Source organism: Caloenas nicobarica, chromosome 11 (genome assembly GCF_036013445.1).
Source record: "Caloenas nicobarica isolate bCalNic1 chromosome 11, bCalNic1.hap1, whole genome shotgun sequence".
In the NCBI taxonomy this organism is placed as follows: Eukaryota; Metazoa; Chordata; class Aves; order Columbiformes; family Columbidae; genus Caloenas; species Caloenas nicobarica.
The window spans coordinates 16,333,836-16,352,163 of record NC_088255.1 but is presented as its reverse complement, the minus strand read 5'-3'; the positions used below and the strand labels follow the sequence as shown (position 1 = coordinate 16,352,163).

Genomic DNA, 18,328 nt, shown 5'->3' with positions numbered 1-18,328 from the left:
CATATATACATATACACATACGTATACATAGAGAGAGAAAACACAAGTTTAAAAATAGGCGAATGCCATCGTCTCTGGCATTTGTCATCAGTCATCCAGAGGAAGGGAAAGGGAGGTGGGAGACATCTGATGGGAGAGATGACACAATGACAGAGACCTCCCGCTCTCATAGATTACAGACGTAGGCGCACGGTTTCTGCTGCATCTCTGCCTGCGCTGGTTCGCTTCTCTCTTACGGGTAAGAAAAACCCAGCTGACTAGGCACAGTACTTCTGTTGTAATGTTTTTTGAACATCTTCCATGCTCTGAGTATTATTTTCTGGGTTCTCATTAGCGAGTCTGCCTGGACGTCAATGTGGAGAAAAAAAAAGGGGTATGTTTTAATTGCAAAAACTGTTGGCTTTTAGTAAATTAATGCATTTCTTCAGTAAGCGGTGCAATTTAACTTGCTGCTGAACACTTGAAGTAGAGTGAAGAGTCACATCTTGCGGGTCGAACCTTCTCCAGGTGAACGGACAACATGTCAAAAAAACCTCACCCGGAATAATTTGAAAAAAAAAAGTAAGTGCAACACCTCAGCAATTCTCATTGCACAGTGTGAACATAATATGGCTACAATGCATAATAAAAATCAGTGATAAACCACCCAGCCTCTTCTCTCTCTTCCTTCGGGTGCAATTCAAAGTGTGCGGAGAGCTGGCCAACTGCCTGTACGCTGCTGAAATGCCACAGCCACCCTCAGGACAGGGACTCGATAACGTACCCACAGCGTGCCGGGCTTCTGGAGAGAGATGAATCTCACCCTTCCAGGTCACCGTTCAGAACAAGGGACCATGATGCCTCCTATCCGTGTTGGCATTACCCTTCTGTCTCTAATCAAAACCTTGTGATACAAAAGATGCTGGAGAACAGTCCTGAGTCTTCCTCCCGGTGAGGATTTCGGCAGCACGGCTGGCTGAATGCGGCCAGCCCTGGAACCACTTCCTTCAGAAGTCTACTATTTTCAAAATAACCTGCATTTTAAAACCAGCTCCTTCCTGCCTGGTTGTACATCCAGCCCATGCTGGTGATGAGTGGAATAAAACACTCATTATCCTTGGACAGGTTATCGCAGCGCTCTCGAGCACCCCCTCGCTTTTGTAAAAATGAAGTTTATTTCACTCTTCACCCCGTATATTCTCTCTCTACATATAAATACTGTATATCCAGTACAAGGCACATACAGACAAAACCAGAGGAAGACCACTACCATTCTAGGCACTCGTGTAGTACTTAGTCCATCTCCACCACAGTGGTACTAGAGGTTGGGTGAATGCAAAACGACAGAGGTAACAACAGGCTGAGGAGAGAGTCCAGGCAGGTAGGGTTGTGTTGGGATGTAACTGCAGCGCTCGTAAAATATACCCATTGCTACATGCATGGACCAGACTACTATGCCACATTTACCCTCCTGTGTCAGGCTACCAGCTCCGCAAGCAGCCGACTTGAAGTTGCTGTTATTCGGTATAAAGTTACGGAAGCGAGGGCAACCCGGGTAAAATCCCAGTAGGAAACATGGCACTGAGAGGGCATGCACGAAATATGACAGGAGTGACTCGTTTCATTCAGTTTAGTCACATACCTCTTTCCCCTGCCAGGATCATCCAAGATTGAATGAACAGTAGAAAAACAGGGAGGAAATTTAAATATGCAAGCAGGCATTAGTTGGGTGTTGTGGATTGTTGTGTATTATTAATAAGTTAATAAGTTAAATTATACTGCAAATTTAATATACACTGGAATGATTTTTAGGTGATTGTGAAATTATTTATCAAATGCTCTTAATGCAAAATATAGTGAGTATATATATCAATGGGAAGGAAAAGAGAAAATAGTGAATGAGTGTTACATTACCTACAGTCAGAAACAATAACTGTTCACTCTGAATTTCAAAACTATCAACTTTTCAATACGCATCCAAGAGCACTGGATTTACAGAGAACTCAGGGCTCAATCCTGCAAATACTCACACAGGTACGCAACATCACTTGCTCGGGCAGAAACGTCCCAACGTGCTGAGAGCGGGACTACAGCCAGCAACGTCAGCTGCCTGCGGGGTCAAGCGTTTCCAGGATCAAACCTCATGATTTTCTGGTCTATATTTGACTATGCCATGGTTTCAGTGGTTTTAAAACACGAATCTTTTCATCAAAGTGGTTTGAAGAGTTAAGAGTAGTTGTATTAGGCCTTAGATAACCCAAATAATGAGTAACAGAGAATAATTCATCCTAACCTCTGTGACTAGTAATTGAGGTATTCCCAATAAGCCAAGACAGAAGATGCCAACAGGAAACCAGGTGAGTTAACCATGTACTGTAGGGGCCCAGGGAAACCCCTGGAAACAACCTGAATGCTCAGAAACGGACAAAAACCCGAATTTCTTTGTTTCGCGGTGATTTTCCTTGCTCCAGCTCTGGCCAGCAGGAGCGGTAAGCTGCTCCAGGGACCCCGCTAATGCTGTCTGGAGGCACAAACACACGACATTATTTGGAAATATGACCTTTCAGAAGAGTGGACAGGTTTTTCTCTTGTACGTAGTTGGTGGTGAATACATTTGGCCAGATTCGGCTCCTGCTGGCGCTGTACGAAAGGCTGCAGACTGACATAGAGGAGAGCAGAACTTTGAATTCCTCCTTTTGCCCCCCCGCCCCCTTTGCAAAAGCCATCTTCCTGAACTGCACTTTGCCTTCATCGCACTCGAGCACCATTGTTTCAGAATGCTTTTGGCTTTTCAAGAAGATAACCCCGCACCGGTTGGAAGACACCACACATATAGAGCAAGCCCCCAGCGAACCACCGCAGCCTGCTGGAGCCCTGGGGGACACGACCTCGCCGGGCGGCGCTGCTCACCTCTGCATGGTGTTCTTCGTTCTGCTGTAGGACTTCAATTACCAACTCTGCCAGACGTATTGTGTCTTCTAACTTTTTAGCTGGTGTGACTAACCGGCCTACATTTTCTGTAGTACAAGAACTCAAGTTAAAAGTGAGCCAGAAAGAAAAGCTAGACGTACAGTAAGTTATTTTAGATGTTTTTTTTAAAAAAAATCCCATAATATTCTACAGCTTTAAAGATCTTTTCATGCATATGTTAAATGCTTTTATAATTAGTACTGAGCAAACCAGAAAGCCACATTCGTTATTATAATATGAAAATACAGTGCTCCAGCTCCAAATTTCACAACACTGTCAGAGTTGTTTAGCTTTATGGTGAGATGGTGACACTTTATCAGCTCAAATAAGAACATCACATTCCCTAAAGACAGCATCTGGCCGCTAATATGTGAACAATATGTATCCTTGAATGTAGATGATGCTATTATAGAAATCACATCTATATTATTTTAAAATTCTTTTAACAAGATCAATTTAAACAAATCTGTCTGCACTTTTAATAAATTGTCAGACTTGAGCAATTTAAATGTTACCTGCTACTGAAAGCAAAAATTGCAGGTCTGCCTTGCTCCAGGATTTAACTCCACAAGGGTCAAGGATTTATGCATGCTGGAGGGAGTGGAAAGTGGTAAACCCCACTAGGTGCTCATAGGTGAGATTTATATGGGAAAAGAGATGCAACTTTACAGCAAAAACCCCGCAAACAAACCAAAGAGTTTAAATCCTGGAGCCCGGGGTGTTCAGCTGTATTGAGTTATTTTGTGGCATTTTCTGAAGATTTTTAAAAATAATTGAATTATATTATTCTAGGTAATTTATATTGCGAATAGCATATTAAACATTTGAGGTGCTAACAATCTGGAACATTTAGAGTATTTCACTAGAAATAATATAGAGAAAAAATAATCACATTTTAATCGAACGACAGCTTCCACGGAGCTGGCTGAGTGCAAGCGAGGAGGTTTCTGTGAGCTGACACTGCATCTCGCTTCCCTGAGGAGCACAAAGTCTCGCTGTGATGGTGGCCCTGAGGAGATCTGCTCTCCGGGGATGCGCCAATGCTGTGGCATGTCACCACGTTAACCGCAGAACCGTCACACCGGTTCATGACCGGGCACCAATCCCAGCTCTCGAGTGCAGCTATGGCAAAGAACACACAGCTACACCAGCCCAGTCCTACCTCTGCGCTGACGTATATTTTGTCCTCTCCATGACATCAAAGCCAGAGAATTCCTAAATGGGTGAAATACCAAAAACCAAATAGCCAAATTGATCTGCAATAAGCGGTGCACAACAGACTGCACGTGCCCAACACAGCAAAACGCTAGCAGTGCGTGCGCTGGAACTCCGTTACCAGCAACCACCCCGGGATTTCCAAAGGAGCCCAGCTCAGCCAGCAGCTCGGGTCCTGCGAACACGCAAGGTGCTGGCTGCGCATCTCGCTCCAGCCTTCTGCACACGCTAGTTTTTTTCCTAGTGTTTAGGTCTTCTTTACCGCTGGGTTGTGGCTGCACGCGGATGACACTGCTCCGCTCTCCTGGCTCACCCGGAGAGAAGTCCCTGCCTTGCCAAAGGCTTGGGGAACTTCAAGGACTTAGTTATCCACATCAAAATCTTGCCTGCTCCTGGTTTTCCCTGAATACCTGCTTACGGGTAACAAATTTCCCATGAAAAGGAAAGCCATACTTTTCAGAATGGCCACATTCGGGTGGCTGAGGGAGGGGTACACGGCTGGTCTTCGGTGGAGCTCAGCAAAGCCAGCCAGCTGAAATCTGGTGTTGCAGGTGCTCAGCTCAGCTGAGGGATGCAACACGGTAAAGCACCATGCAAATGGACTCTACATTTTTGCTGATTTATGCCTTGGGGGTTTTCTTCTCCACTTTCCTTTTTATTTCTTGTATCACTGGAAACAAACAAACCAACCAAAAATCCAGGTTTCCCTTAAGATAGTTTATCAGGAAAATACTGAAACTGGAGAACTACTGGTTAACTCCTCGTTCTTTCTCACTGGCTACAAGAAAGAGAAATCTCTTCCTTTTGTGCAAAACGACTCCAAAGACATGTCTCCTAGTAAGCTCTGGTTGTTTCTGCACCTCCGAAGCCAAAGGGAAGCTTTTCCATTGATCAGAGCAGAATCAGGCCCATTCTCATTTGCAACACTGATCTGCTCTCAAATACAACTAAAAGACAAAAGTGTTAATAAGAACAACTGCTCAGAGATGCTGTCTTTAAAGAAAATATTGATGCTTATACAACTTTGGCAGCCAGCAGATGTCAATCTTAATTTTTTTTCTTCTTATTTTAAATATTTCCCTGGTTAAGTTACTATACATCAGAATATTCTGCTAAGATAGCTGGAGCACTGACAGTTACATGAAACGTATACGATATACTTATCAAACATTTCATCCAACATCATGTAAAGCTCATACATATTTATAGTTTTCATGCAAAATGTTATGCAACAACAATGTTATTTTGTGCTGACGTTGATATTTGAAAATGTTGCATATGTCAGACATTGCTAGACAAAAAAATGTGGACATTTTGAAATAAATGCTACCTCTAAATTTCTAAAACCTACCACATCGCGCTAGGTATTTTGTATAAAGCTGCACATGAGAACTAGCTTTCTATTACTACACGAGCAACTGCTAGGCTAGAAAACCACTGAATAAAAGGAAGGAAGACTATTACAGTACTTGGCGGCTGTTTGGCCATGCCTTTGAGCATGTGATTTATCATGTTAGTCTGCGTTTGAGGAGATGATGGTGGCCCAGCCGGGGGCTTAGGCTTGGACGGACGGGCTGCTTGTGCATGACGGAGAGAGACGCCAAAAGTAAAGAGACAAATGACTTCATAAACAGTGACAAAAAGATGGAAACTTCAAAAGGAACATAAGCAGAAATGATCAAACACAAATGGAATAAGCTGCTGGGTTTCTGCTTATTGGTAATTCAAGTATTACACGGTAATGACACCATTCGACAACACATATTCCAGAAGTCAGCAGATTCCAGTATCCTACAGGACTGTGCAATCAGAAAGCTAAAAATTCAGCACAAGTATGAAACTGCACGTCATGCAGCCACACGAAGAAACTGAATTAGGGTAATTCAGTTGACTCTGGAATTTAGACAAGGTGAACTAAAAAAGACCACTTTAAGTCAGCGCCCCAGTGCTTAGGTACATTTAGCAATAGAATAATGAGCCACAGGAATTAATTGCTTTGCAAATATCAATTACACATTTTCGAATTAAACGTCACTGTTGGTTAAAGGAAGCTATAAAATATTCTTGTGCAATTTAAACATGTAAAAAAATCTGTCACTTAAAAATGTGTGGTTCCTGATCGTTTCCAGCTCATTTAATTATTTTCAACTTGGAATTCTACTGGCTTTTATATTCTGGGTTGAATCATATATAAAAACTTGCCAGCTCTATCAAATATGTTACTTGCTATTCCAAATGTTAGAATACTGCAATCAGGACTTGACCCATCTGTCATATAGTTTACAATATCAGCATAGGAAAAATTCAAAGAAAATAGCCTTTCCTTTTACATACACCCAGAGAATAAATTACATACTGTGAATATTTTAACACAATAGTTTCTATTCAATTTAATACCAGTTTTTAGAAGCATTGTGACTATTTTTAATAATGCCATTTGCAAGGAATCTGGCATATTTATCTGGACATTCTATTGCCAAAAGTCCTTGCCATTTTGCTTGCATTTTCCAGTAGGGGAAAAAAAAAGTCAGTTGGCTTGTGCAAAGTAGATTTCTGATTGCTTTCATTTCTCACAGAACTATAACACTTATCAAAGTATAATAAAGAATATTCAAGTAAACCGTTAAAGAGTATGAGTTAGGCTGGTTCGCCTCTCCATACACAGAGATATACATACGTACACGAACACACATACAATACGCATGTGCGCACACGCACACAGATTTTTAGTCTTTTAAGGTGAGTAATGACTTAATTCAGACTCTTAGATTCAAGCTACTGGTTTCTGGCTTTTTGTTGTTGTTGTTTTCTGGTAACAGTAAAAGCAAATCTATTTGTTCATCTCTGGAATCATCCTGATCCTTGTTCGATGTTTACCAAGGGTGGCTTTGTCTCCAGAAACAAACCTCTTAGCCTCAAGTGACAAAAATAACTGCTTTTTGGGTATTGGCCGTAATGACTTTCACTCTAATTGAAAACATAAGCAAGAATTCAATTTAACTACTCACTGATGGGTCCTGAGCTCCACACGTAGATGTAGGAAGAATATTTTACTGCTCATCACTGTGGAGGGTAGTTCGTGCCAAGGTCCCTGGATGGAAGGGACCGTGGGGAGAGGGGACCGCACATCTCCTCCCACCTACGTCGGCAACTGTGTGGTGGGAGCCCATTGCCACTCAGGGGAGTCCTTTGGGGACTCCAAAGTTGGGGGAGACAAAGAGAAAGAGCTCCTCCTAAGAGCGACAAAGCCAGGGAAAACTGCACCCCAGAACTGCATCCCACCATGCCTCTCAACCCTGCAACCCTTAAAAGTGTGTCCAGTCCCTGCATCCCAACAAGCTACTCAAGGAAAAATAGATTTCAGACTTCACAGACATCCAGACCCCACAGTGTTGAATGGGCCTGACTTGTGCGAGTGCCTTCTGTCCTAGGCAAGAGTCATTAGCAGAGAAGGAAGAGGAGGAAGAGGAGAGATGCAGCAGCACAGACACTTCACAAATTGTGTACAAAACAGCTTGGAGGAGGTTCTGGCTGTGCAGTTGTCAGCACAGGGTCCCGGGTGGCTTTTCTTTTGTTGGGAGACCTTCGAGAGATCACCCCGGTGCCTCACCCCTGCTCCTGGCACTCCCCACCGCCATCGGCTCTTGGAAACAAGCTTCCACAAGGGATTACAGCAGGTTAGGCAACAAATTATTAAGGTAATTCTGATCTGGCCCAAACTGCACAAATATTCAGGTCTTTTCTTTGCTTAAATTTTTCAGACCCAAATGCAGGGCTCTTGCACGATGGCTGCAAAACGACCTGGAGCTGGAGGAGAAGAGAGGGAGAGCTCTCTCCCTTCTTCAGGGCACTGAACACCTCGTGAGCCCTGACCCACACTTTTCTTTGTTGCCTCTTTATTGCAAGAAAACGTAAAAGATTAAGGTCTGGCTAAGCAAAGTGATTAATTTCGTCCATCAATTTAAACAGAAATAGGTCTGTGACTGCAATGTTCCGTAAGGCACTGGATTTTACACGCTTCTCTGGGTCCGGATCTCGGAGATGATACGTGAGGTCCCTTTCACGGGGTGTCTCGGCTCCTGCTCAGAGCGAGGGAGATGAGTAAGGATGGAACGGTTTTACAGCACTTGCCAGCAATCAGCTGCAACGTGTGTGGCAGGTTTTGTTTCACTTTGGCTTTTCTTTCTTCCCTGTCCTTTTCCTCTCTAATCCCTCACCACAGCCAGTTTGGCATCAGAAATGCTCCCGTATTCCTTGCTCACGTGTGTCAGATGGATAAGATTTAAACTCCTCCGTCACTGAAATCAGGGGCAGGAGCAGCTTCTTCCTCACTAACAACCTAGCAAAATGCTTTCCTGGACAAACTTCTGCCAAAGGCTTTTAAGCTTCTGCAAGATACTTACAAATAAAATACTTGCAGAAACTCAAATTACTTGGCAGATCCTGGGGTTGTGCTTGCAATAAGCTTCAGCCTGCAAAGAGTATAACAGGTATATCATAATAGAAAGTCTGTGCTACTTTGGGTATGTATATTGCATACAATTAATTGTGTGTGACTCTATGGACTGGAGAATTTTCAAACTATGTATTTCTCACTCAGCATCATGATTTCTGCTAGATGGGCTACTAACACATCAGCAACAGTGAGAATTAAACTTGCAATAGGAGACGCATATTACTGACTTTCCGTATTTTTTAAAAGCGTAGCCACTGACTCAAGTATTTCCTTGTAATAATTAAAAGTATACAATCTCCGCCAAAGGCTTTGGTATATAAGTGTCATGTGTGTGTTTATTTGTGAGCCAATCATGAAAATTATAAAGAGCTGCTGTTCTCAAGATAACTATAAAGAATAATGGACTCAGCCTGAGGATGAGACAAAGCAGCCTTTTATTATATTAGTGAAATGAATTTGCGTGTTTCTGCAAGGGATTTCACTGATATTTTCTCTTTCAAAATACGATGTGTTATCTTAAAAGTAAGAAAAATTAATAGATTATTTTTTTCAATGCAGAAAGACTCTAATTCAGCTGTTAAAACTCAACATACTGAGAAGAGAACTGATCTCCTGACTTTCTGATGGTTATTCAGCCTAGTGAGGAATTTCTGCATATTTGAATTGTATCTCATGCCTCAGGCAGCAAGTTGCTCTGCAGTGGGTAAGCGGCTTGTAGAAAGATAACAGCGCAATGCAGATCTTCGTGATTTCTGAATCTCTCGTAATAACTTTGATACCGCTTTTAATACTGCCTTTGAAAGGCCGAGATGAAATCTTCATTAAACACAGCTGAATGCTAATTCAAGGAATGAAACAAATAAAGCAGCAGTTCAGCAGCACACAAGTACAGGTTGTAGTCATGCCTGAGCTAAAGTGCATTATTTAGTAATGACTTTAGCCTTCACTTTTGCATACAAAGACTGATATGTTTTCATACATTTTGCATCCATATTCATTTGGGGAAAGCCTTTTTTTTTTTTTTTTTTTTTTTTTTAAAGTATTGTGGTTTATCACAAATGCTGGCAGTGATTGCCTAGGGGCGGCTGGGCTGACAAATCACACAGGACCTCTTTGTCTCTGAGCAGGTTAATCAACAGGCAGCTCAGTCCCTGGTCCTTCAGCGCACTTGTTCGGAGTTACAGATATGTGCACAGAGCTTCCCAGGCGGAGAACGAGAAACAGGGAAGGCAAGTGATGTAAAGCGAGCACGGGGACCGTCACAAGGACTAGTATGAGCATCTTGAAAAATACCACTGCTTCTTTCACAACCTGCTGTATCGCTCTAGTCTAAACCCGATCTCTTCTGCACCCGCTTCCCTGGCTGGGGACACTTTCCACGCCTGCTGGGGCAAGCGCTGTGTGCAAGATGCTCCACGGCCAGTGCCAGCTGAGGCTGACGCAGCCGAAGCCGCCACGCTCGGTCCCTCTCCTGCGGGTGCACCCAGGTCCCAGCCTGAGGCAGACACCTGAGAGATGTCTGTCTGACCGGGATTTGGCTTTGCACCCACCCCGGCACCACCACCGGCTGCATTTTCAAGGCAAGTCAGGCTTCCCCGCCAGATCTGGGGAGGACGGTGCACGCTGGCGATGCAGCGCGGTGAGATGCTGTGCCTCCGGAGCCCCACTTCCCTGGGCAGGCACTGGGGAAGTCGTGGGACACGCAAAAACTGACATTTTTAGATAGCCCAAGAGTAGCTGATTTCCCTTGGTGACAGAGCAGTAGGACTTCAGTGGGTCCGTCTGCTCTTCAGTTACTTTCCCCATCACTGTGCCGCCCCAGCACCGAACAGCGAGGCGAGAGCTGCCTCCATCCCCACATCTCCTCCACTTCTCACCTCTGTATGTTAACTCCGCAGTACCATGAGAAGCCTCTTTTTACAGAGACCAAAAAACCAAATCGCAATATGAGAAATACTCAGTTTGAAAACTAATAAAAAAAAAAAAAAAGCCTTATACTAAACACAACTCATTGCCAAACTGACAACTATCGCCTTGGTTGGCACCAGCTCTAATGCTGCTGGTACCCAACTCCAGCAGTGCAAAGTGGCACTTGTGTTCATGGGACCCTGCAATGCCATGGCACTCCAACACAGTGCAGCACATTTCACAAATCCCGTGCTTAAAGGATGGAGAAGTTATTCTTTTCTAAAGTAACGATGGATTCCCAACTTATATAAATAAGCAGACGAATGCTTATTAAAAGGTTGCACTTATTAATCTGAGTGTTAGTAGTTTTGTCTGATTAATAATTAAAACAAGTCATTCATCTTTAATTGTTTTAGCATAATGTTCTGTTTAATGTTCTATTTAAAATCAATATTTTTAAAGCAAGGCAAGAGACTACATGCTTTTCAGGAGAAAGGACATCAAAGGGTGACATTTGTGTCTTTAAGAAGCTGTTCTCAGTATCTTATTTTTATTCTTGCTTCTGGCAAAATAAATAAAAAGTCAGGCCAAAACTCAGTCACTCTTGACTCCACTTAAGCTGAGGAACTGATTTCACATTGAGTCCTGCTGACCTTGCCTGAAAATTCTTCATTTAAGATAACAGGAGATTTGTGGGCATGAAACGGCAGTCACAACTACTCACTCCAAGCACCAAGAAGCAGCAGGTTTATTTTTAAATGAGCTGGGCCATAGAAACATCCTTCTGAATTTCTACACTTTAAGCACGTGATGAGCCGCTGCCAGTGAGCGCGATGCTCAGCACATTTATCGTGCCCAATGCACAACAGCCTGCGCTCACTTTGATCCACTGCAGTTAATGGTCATAGCTGGGATTGCTCTATGTGCTATTTGTTCATTTGCACCTCTCACTGCTGAAGGGAAAAATTATTCTCCATTTTCTAAATATTTATTGCTATTAAAAAATAATTTCAGTCTCATGCAATCGCTCTCGATCCTGGGCCAAATTTGAGCTGCGGAGACTTGGGGAAGCCAGGTCAGAACCTGGCCTAGCCTCTTGTGTTGCTTTTTAAAAGAAATTTCCCTTTGCAAACAGAGCTGAAATTAACCCTTTTTTTTTTTTTTTTTACCCCACAAAACAGAACAATCTACTCACAAAAAGAAATGAACAGTTCAGATCTCAAGGACTGTCAAACTAGGACTCTGGAATACAACAGAAACGAGAACAGGGGCTGCAGAGCTCCACCGGCCCTTCGGAAGAGACGGGCACTTGAGCTCAGCCTTTGCCTTGGTACATGTCACCACAGGTCATAAACAAGACAAACACGACTTCTGTCCCACCAGATTGTTTGTTACACATTAACAAAAAAATAGAAAACAAAAAGAATTAAGAACCCAGTCCTCCCATCAGGGCATAAAACAGAGGATATGAAAAAACCAAAAATGAGCGTTAGTTTAGTTGTAAATGTGTCTGTTGGGTGTGTTAAATTAATGGCCAAATCACCAACATTTTTTCACCCCAAATAAGCTGCAGTTCTTTTGGAACACAAGAAACCTCTTTACAAAGGCTAGACTCCTCTAGAACTGTCTCTTAAGAAGATACTATATTGCTATAAGACATTTCTAATCTACACTCTATTCTAAGGAAGAAGGGAAAGGAGATTACGTAGACAGCACAAATTAACTCCTTAAGTATTAATGCATCTCCATTTTCAGCCTGAAGGAGTACATATCTTAAGGAGCTATGAAAAAAAGAAAACAAAATAAATATAACTCAACAGTCCTAGCAATTTATAATGCATATACAATTGTTCACCTGCGTCCTTTTGATTCTCTATATGAAAGAGAGAAAGCAACAAGGAGAGAAAAGAGAGAAACAAGAACAGATATGCAGGATTAATGAGCAAGTGGACCGCATAGCCCCCCAGTTATGCGTGATATATGACATTTGAAAAGAAGAAAAGTCACCCCGTCTCGCCCCCCACCCCCCCAAAGCATGGGGTTACCAAAAGAAGCTCCTTTCACGGAGGTGAAAGAAAACGCTGCACAAATAGAAAAACCAGAGAGGGCAAGCTCTGAGGACACCAAGGGGATCTCCAAGTGACAGCGGGGCTGGGACGTCCCCTCCAGAGCTCGGTGCAAAGGAGTCAGTAAAAAAATCGAGGAGGAGAGCGAGTAAAGCGCATCCTTCCGCTCGAGAGCTAACAGACAGCAGACACGTAAGATCTGATGTACAGAGAAAGGACAGCCTTATATGATCTTATACACAGGACTGGGTAAAGATCTTATCCGCGGGCAAAGGGATGGCTTTTTCCAAGTGTCCTTTATCTGACCTCTAGCTCACTTCTCCCCGACGTAGCTGCTACCTTTTGATTGTGTACCAGTGACAAGCACTTTACAAATTGGGGTTACACAGAAGCAAAGTAAAAATGCATTCAGGTCACGGACATAAAGAAGAACTGAAAAAACTTACAGACGATCTGAGTTTAATCACAAACAGATGAGTTAATTGTCTAACCTGGTTTAGGCTGATAAAAAGTGACTGGACTTCTCACACTGGGTTTCACAGACAGAAGCAACAGACAAGCCAATGCTAAAAGACTTGAAGCAAGGAGAGTGAGTTGGTTTGGATCTGGACTTTCTTGAGGTAATGAAAACAGAAAGAGTGAGGACAGCATGGAGAGGAGGGTGGTAGGTACTCACGAATGGTTAAATCCATCACTTGAGAGGCCAAGCAGAAGACAGGATGCTCATACATTTCTCTCTTTTTCCCTATAAAAGAGGATTTGGGCATGCAAGAGGCTTAGGTCAGAGGTAAAGAGGTTACAGGCTATAGGTCAGAGGAAAACTTTATATTAGATTAAAAGGAAAGTAGCCGTAGAGTATTTCGGGATACACACAGGATAACAGGAAGAAAAAAAGAAAAAAAAAAGAAAAAAAAAAAAGAGGGTTAAAATTGGAGATCTACTGGATTAACCATTCAGCATGCCCATGAGTCACAAGAGAGGCTGTGACCATGACTCCAGAGGTTTGCTCTGAACTGTTTGCAAGAATATAATGATCAAAACGTCATGAATAGAGGGAAATAGAATTTCATTGGTTTAAGGCTCCGAGATACTAAGGATTTCAGCCTTCAGTATCTAAGGCTTTCACAGGTATTTCTTCATAAGCATAGCCTCGAGCACCGCTGCCACTGATGTGGTTTTGCATCTCTGACAAAGCTCTCCTAAACGCGTGGCTATTCAAATGTCAGTTTTCAAAAGCAAGATTTCAAAGCCATGTACGGCGCGCAGGAACGCATCCGAGCGAAGTAAATTTGTTATTTGCTCTTCTAAGGAAGTATTTGAACACATAGTAGACTATGCTCATGAGAGAAAACCTGATGCATGCAGCTGGCGGATGTTGGGTTGTTCAAATTAACAATCCCAGCATGCTTGGAAATTGGTGTTACAACCACTTTTGTAGAGACAGTGTCAAAAAGTGGCTGTGGCCAATCACGGATAAAGAAGAAGAAAAGCAGAAGAGAGCAGGTAGTGTGGAATGAACTATTTCTCTGAAAAGGTAGCTGGAAAAAAAAAAAAAGGTTTGTTGCTTCAAAGTATTCCCAGACCTAAAAGTCACAGTGCGAAAAAGAGGGCAGATAATTAACACAACCGAGAAGAATTGAGGCACAAAAGGAAAAGTACACACTAACTGTTCTATTTTGGAAATGAATGCATTTTTACTTACAGATCATAAAGTTTGTTTTTGCATAGATTTATCTGAAAGAAGAGAGCAAATCTTACCAACGAGTTAGTGATATTTACACAGAGAACCTAAGGGAGCCAGCCCTGGGTAGAAGCATCCATCAACAGAAAAGCTGCTTTTGATTCTCAGTCCTTCTCCATTCTCGTCAAGTATATTTAAACATTACATTTTACAGAATACACCAATTAAAATATCCTGTGAAGCCGAGTACTTTGATAAATTGCCTGATAATACAGTGCTTATGAAACCTTCATTCCTTGTCTATTTTTGTCACTCATTACCAAGTCAAGAGTTGATAAACATCCTTTTAGTGCCCAATTCTTAAGTGTTTCTCACTGGATGCATAACAATGAATTCATTACCACTGGTACACAATTTGCATTGTTAGACAGAACAAAAATGGAAAAAGAGAGGACATGTCAAGTACAGAACCTGGACAATTTGTCATATAATAATCCAATTTTTCATATAAACAAGACCTAAGAACAAATCAGAGGGAGTTTTGGAGGTTTTTTTTTCCTCCTCTCAATATTGTCCTAGAGGCATTAACAATAACCTAAGATGTGGGAAAGCTACACATCACACATGACAGAAACCCAAAGTCTAGAGCAGAACATACCATTCGTCTGGAACATACAAGTTTAAGCAATTGGGAACTTGGATAAAGTTGGGTAGGAGTTTCAAGTTGGGAATAACAGCCAACAAGGTACCAACATAAACTGATTAACACGTAAAGAACGACTGGATCATAGAGCTTCAGCTAACACGTATCCTCTAGCAAGCTTTAAAATGTCTTTTTGATGGCTACATGTGTCTCTGGTCACTGGTTATTATTCTCCCATAACTTCAAAGGTCAATAATATCAGCTATGCCAGATTTAGAGTGACAAGAATGAAATCTGATGCAAGTAGGGGATCACTGATCAATGACTGCTATGCAAACTGCAAAGACAATGAAACACTCCCAGAAAAAAGACATTTTAAATTGGCTACAAATGATTAAGCATAGATTAAACAGTTTTTCAGCTTCTTATTTTTCATTTGTTTCCTGAACTCCACTGTCACAAGCAATTAGCTGCACTATACCTTCAGCTGCAAAGATGACATCCCAAGTATTTCTCAATTTGTTTTTTAAAGCCACGACATGAGTCTGAATACTACACCACTGGCCAAATGCACTAATGATCAGAAAAAAAAAGAAAGCTACAGTTCCTTTTAACTGTTTCCTCTCTCTTTTCCAGAAAAATAAACGTTTTGCATAGCTTCTATTCTTAAATGCTTCCGAAGCCAACACCACAAAAATGACTCAGAATCATATCAGTGTTATTGACAAATGAATAAATAGCAAATGAGCTTCTTTTAAATAGCTCCCAGACACAGTTGCCACCTAGAAATATAACAAAATTGGAATTTCACAAAGAAAGAGCCTTACCTTCAATTTTGGCATACTCTGACAGTCGAGTATAATTGACTAGAGCTGCTTGCTCCAAGCATTTACGGATGACTGTTTTTACCTCCTCTTGAGGGACTGGAGTAACTATGTCTTTCATCAGAACCTTGACACAAGAAAATCTGATTTGTTGTGGCATCGGGCACACAGAACTGCTTTTCTCCAAGCCCAGCACATACATGCATTCCCACATTAGTGCTGTGTGGCTCTTAATATGCAGGATCCACTACAAGGTCACCTTGGCCAGCTTGAGACGTGGGACCTACCCCTGCTGTGTATTTCCCTTCTGTATCTATACCCTATGGCATGCCCTGAAATCTGTGCTTCTGACTTTTTAGGGCATGACATCAAGATCTATCATCACTTCCCCAGTGCCAGGCAATGTTATGCCCTTCTTGGGCTCTGCTGATTGACTTGAGTTTAGGTCTGGGCTTGGCCATACTGCAAGTCAGCAGAGCTGAGAAGGATGTCGGAGCAGCAGGAAGGCTGAATTAGGGATGGGGAGGATGATGGTGAGCAGGTTTCAAATGCCCAGGGGGAACGAGGCTGCCTTGAGATGGGAATTTCACCGGAGAGCAGCCAGGCATTGCTCACAGGGTGAAGCCTTGCCAGCGAGATCCTTCACCACAGACACGGGCTGTGCTGCTTCACCGGCCGGGCTGCCCACCCGCCTCCCAGCTGAGGCAGGAGAGACAACAACCCCACCTCACACCCCACAGTTCAATATTAACTATGATTAATTAGATGTCCTGTGCAAAACCAGCAGTCCCTCAAGCTCTTCTGGATGGAAAGATATATGAATACAAGTAATTTTAACTACTCTCTGTTATTCTTAGGCTTACCCTTTCCAGCAGCGATAGAGTAGCTTTTAGTGCACCTTCTGGACGGCCAAATGGAAAGCAGTACCTAGAAAAACCACATCATGTTAACATCAGACCAGGTGCATGTGAACAAGCCTTGCCAGCACTATAAAGATGCTTTCCTGAATATGCCCAAGCAATTCTCTAGTTCCTCTGCCCAGAATGAGCAGTCTTTCTACAGGGTAACTTTCTGAAAGGGTTTGATAGTGTGGACAGTAAGGCAGCAAAACAGAACACAGGGTAGTAATAAGCTGATAGTTTTAGCAGTTTACTAAATCCGCATGTCACTGGGAAAGTTTTCAGATCTCCCAGGAGAGAGTTAATTATCATCTTCCTGTAAAAACAGAAAAAAAGCACCCCTCTGGAAGGGACATTCACTTCCAGCAGGAGACCCGGTGATGCACCAGGCTGACATGGGGACTCTGTGTGCAAATGCACATCAGCTGTCTGCCTGCAAACATGCACGACCTGCCCAGAGCCTGGCTGGTGTGCAGGGGGCAATTCATCCCTTTTTGTGGGGGCACCATCCATCCTTTCTATACTGTGACATCCCTGCAGAAAGCTTGCCTGTATACTAGGGAGAAGGGAAAATAAATGAGTAATAGCTGAGCTGAGGGGAACAGAGAAATAAGAAGACAACGGCTATTTTTTGTTTTTGTTATACAGACTGTTTTGAAAAGATGGACCCAATTTGGGATGACTATTCCTTTGAAACTGGGTCCATCTTTTTGAAACACCCTGTATTGTAGAAAAAATCCACAGCATTACCATGCCTATGGGAGCAAGACTGTTTGAAATACCCTTTAAAGGTTATATATTTAAAATCACTCTCCAGTTGCAAACATGCTGCAGTGCAAGCTTCACTGCCCTATGTAGGTCTGTGTCACTTATGCAAAATTCCCGTGTGCATTCAAAACCTGCCTTTTGGCTTTGCTGCTTATAGGAGGGAGCTGGGAGGAAATCAGTCCTCTCGCATTCAGCCTGGGCTCTCTGCCTTTACCTAAAATGCGTGATCTGATTCTCCAGAAGCAAACGAAGCCGCTCCTTGATCTCTTCGAAACGCTCTTTCTCGTCAACAGTCACAGTTCCGATCCCGTCAGGCCTGGAGGAGAAATGTCACGAATGACTCAGACTCCACCTCGCCACCCTGGTAACTCAGCCCCAGAGCACACAGCACGCTGCCCTCTGCAAAGGGACGTCACCAACAGCGAGACCTGGGACAGAGGATGTGCCACCCTGAGACACGGCTGGTCACTGCCGAGGCATCAAAAATAAACAAATAAATAAATATCCTCTCTCAGGGTGATAATCTAGATGTGGAAACCTCCCCCCGCCCCCTTATTTTTTCTGTGACAGGGAAGTCAGAAAAAGCAGAATCCCCTTTTAAATATAGGTATATGACAGGGAGCGTGATGCCAGCTCTCACTGCAGGATTGGGCCCATGGCTGACAAAACAGGGACTGGATTTCTGCAGAAAAATTCAGCTGCTAATTCAACGCAATCCACAGTATAAAAGAATATGAACAACAGGTGTATATATGAACAGAACGCAGAATTCTGCACTCCTTCATAACCACTGAATCACCCCATTATAGCGATTTCTTGAAGTGAACCATCTTCAACATATTCTGCTGAAATGTGCCTAGAGAACAACATGCATTTTGTATTTGAAAATGCAATGCCTCTTCAGTCATTTAATTTCAAT

At 42.8% G+C, this 18,328-nt stretch overlaps 1 protein-coding gene across 13 annotated transcripts in view; it reads right to left on the bottom strand.

Moving 5' to 3' along the window:
• Positions 1-18,328, bottom strand: part of CADPS (calcium dependent secretion activator) — a 211,302-nt gene that overhangs the window by 52,720 nt on the left and 140,254 nt on the right. For 4 of the 13 annotated variants that reach the window (XM_065642968.1, XM_065642966.1, XM_065642976.1 and 1 more), the window contains exons 14-19: positions 17,624-17,725; positions 16,606-16,669; positions 15,746-15,869; positions 9,723-9,729; positions 2,890-3,010; positions 1,622-1,630 (exon numbers count right to left, since the gene is read on the bottom strand). In XM_065642968.1, coding sequence (XP_065499040.1) covers positions 1,622-1,630; positions 2,890-3,010; positions 9,723-9,729; positions 15,746-15,869; positions 16,606-16,669; positions 17,624-17,725 — 427 coding nt within the window. Of the gene's footprint in view, positions 1-1,621; positions 1,631-2,862; positions 3,011-9,722; positions 9,730-12,383; positions 12,402-13,270; positions 13,340-15,745; positions 15,870-16,605; positions 16,670-17,623; positions 17,726-18,328 lie in introns of all 13 variants that reach the window. The other 9 variants (XM_065642973.1, XM_065642972.1, XM_065642977.1 and 6 more) reach the window with 5 other exon arrangements.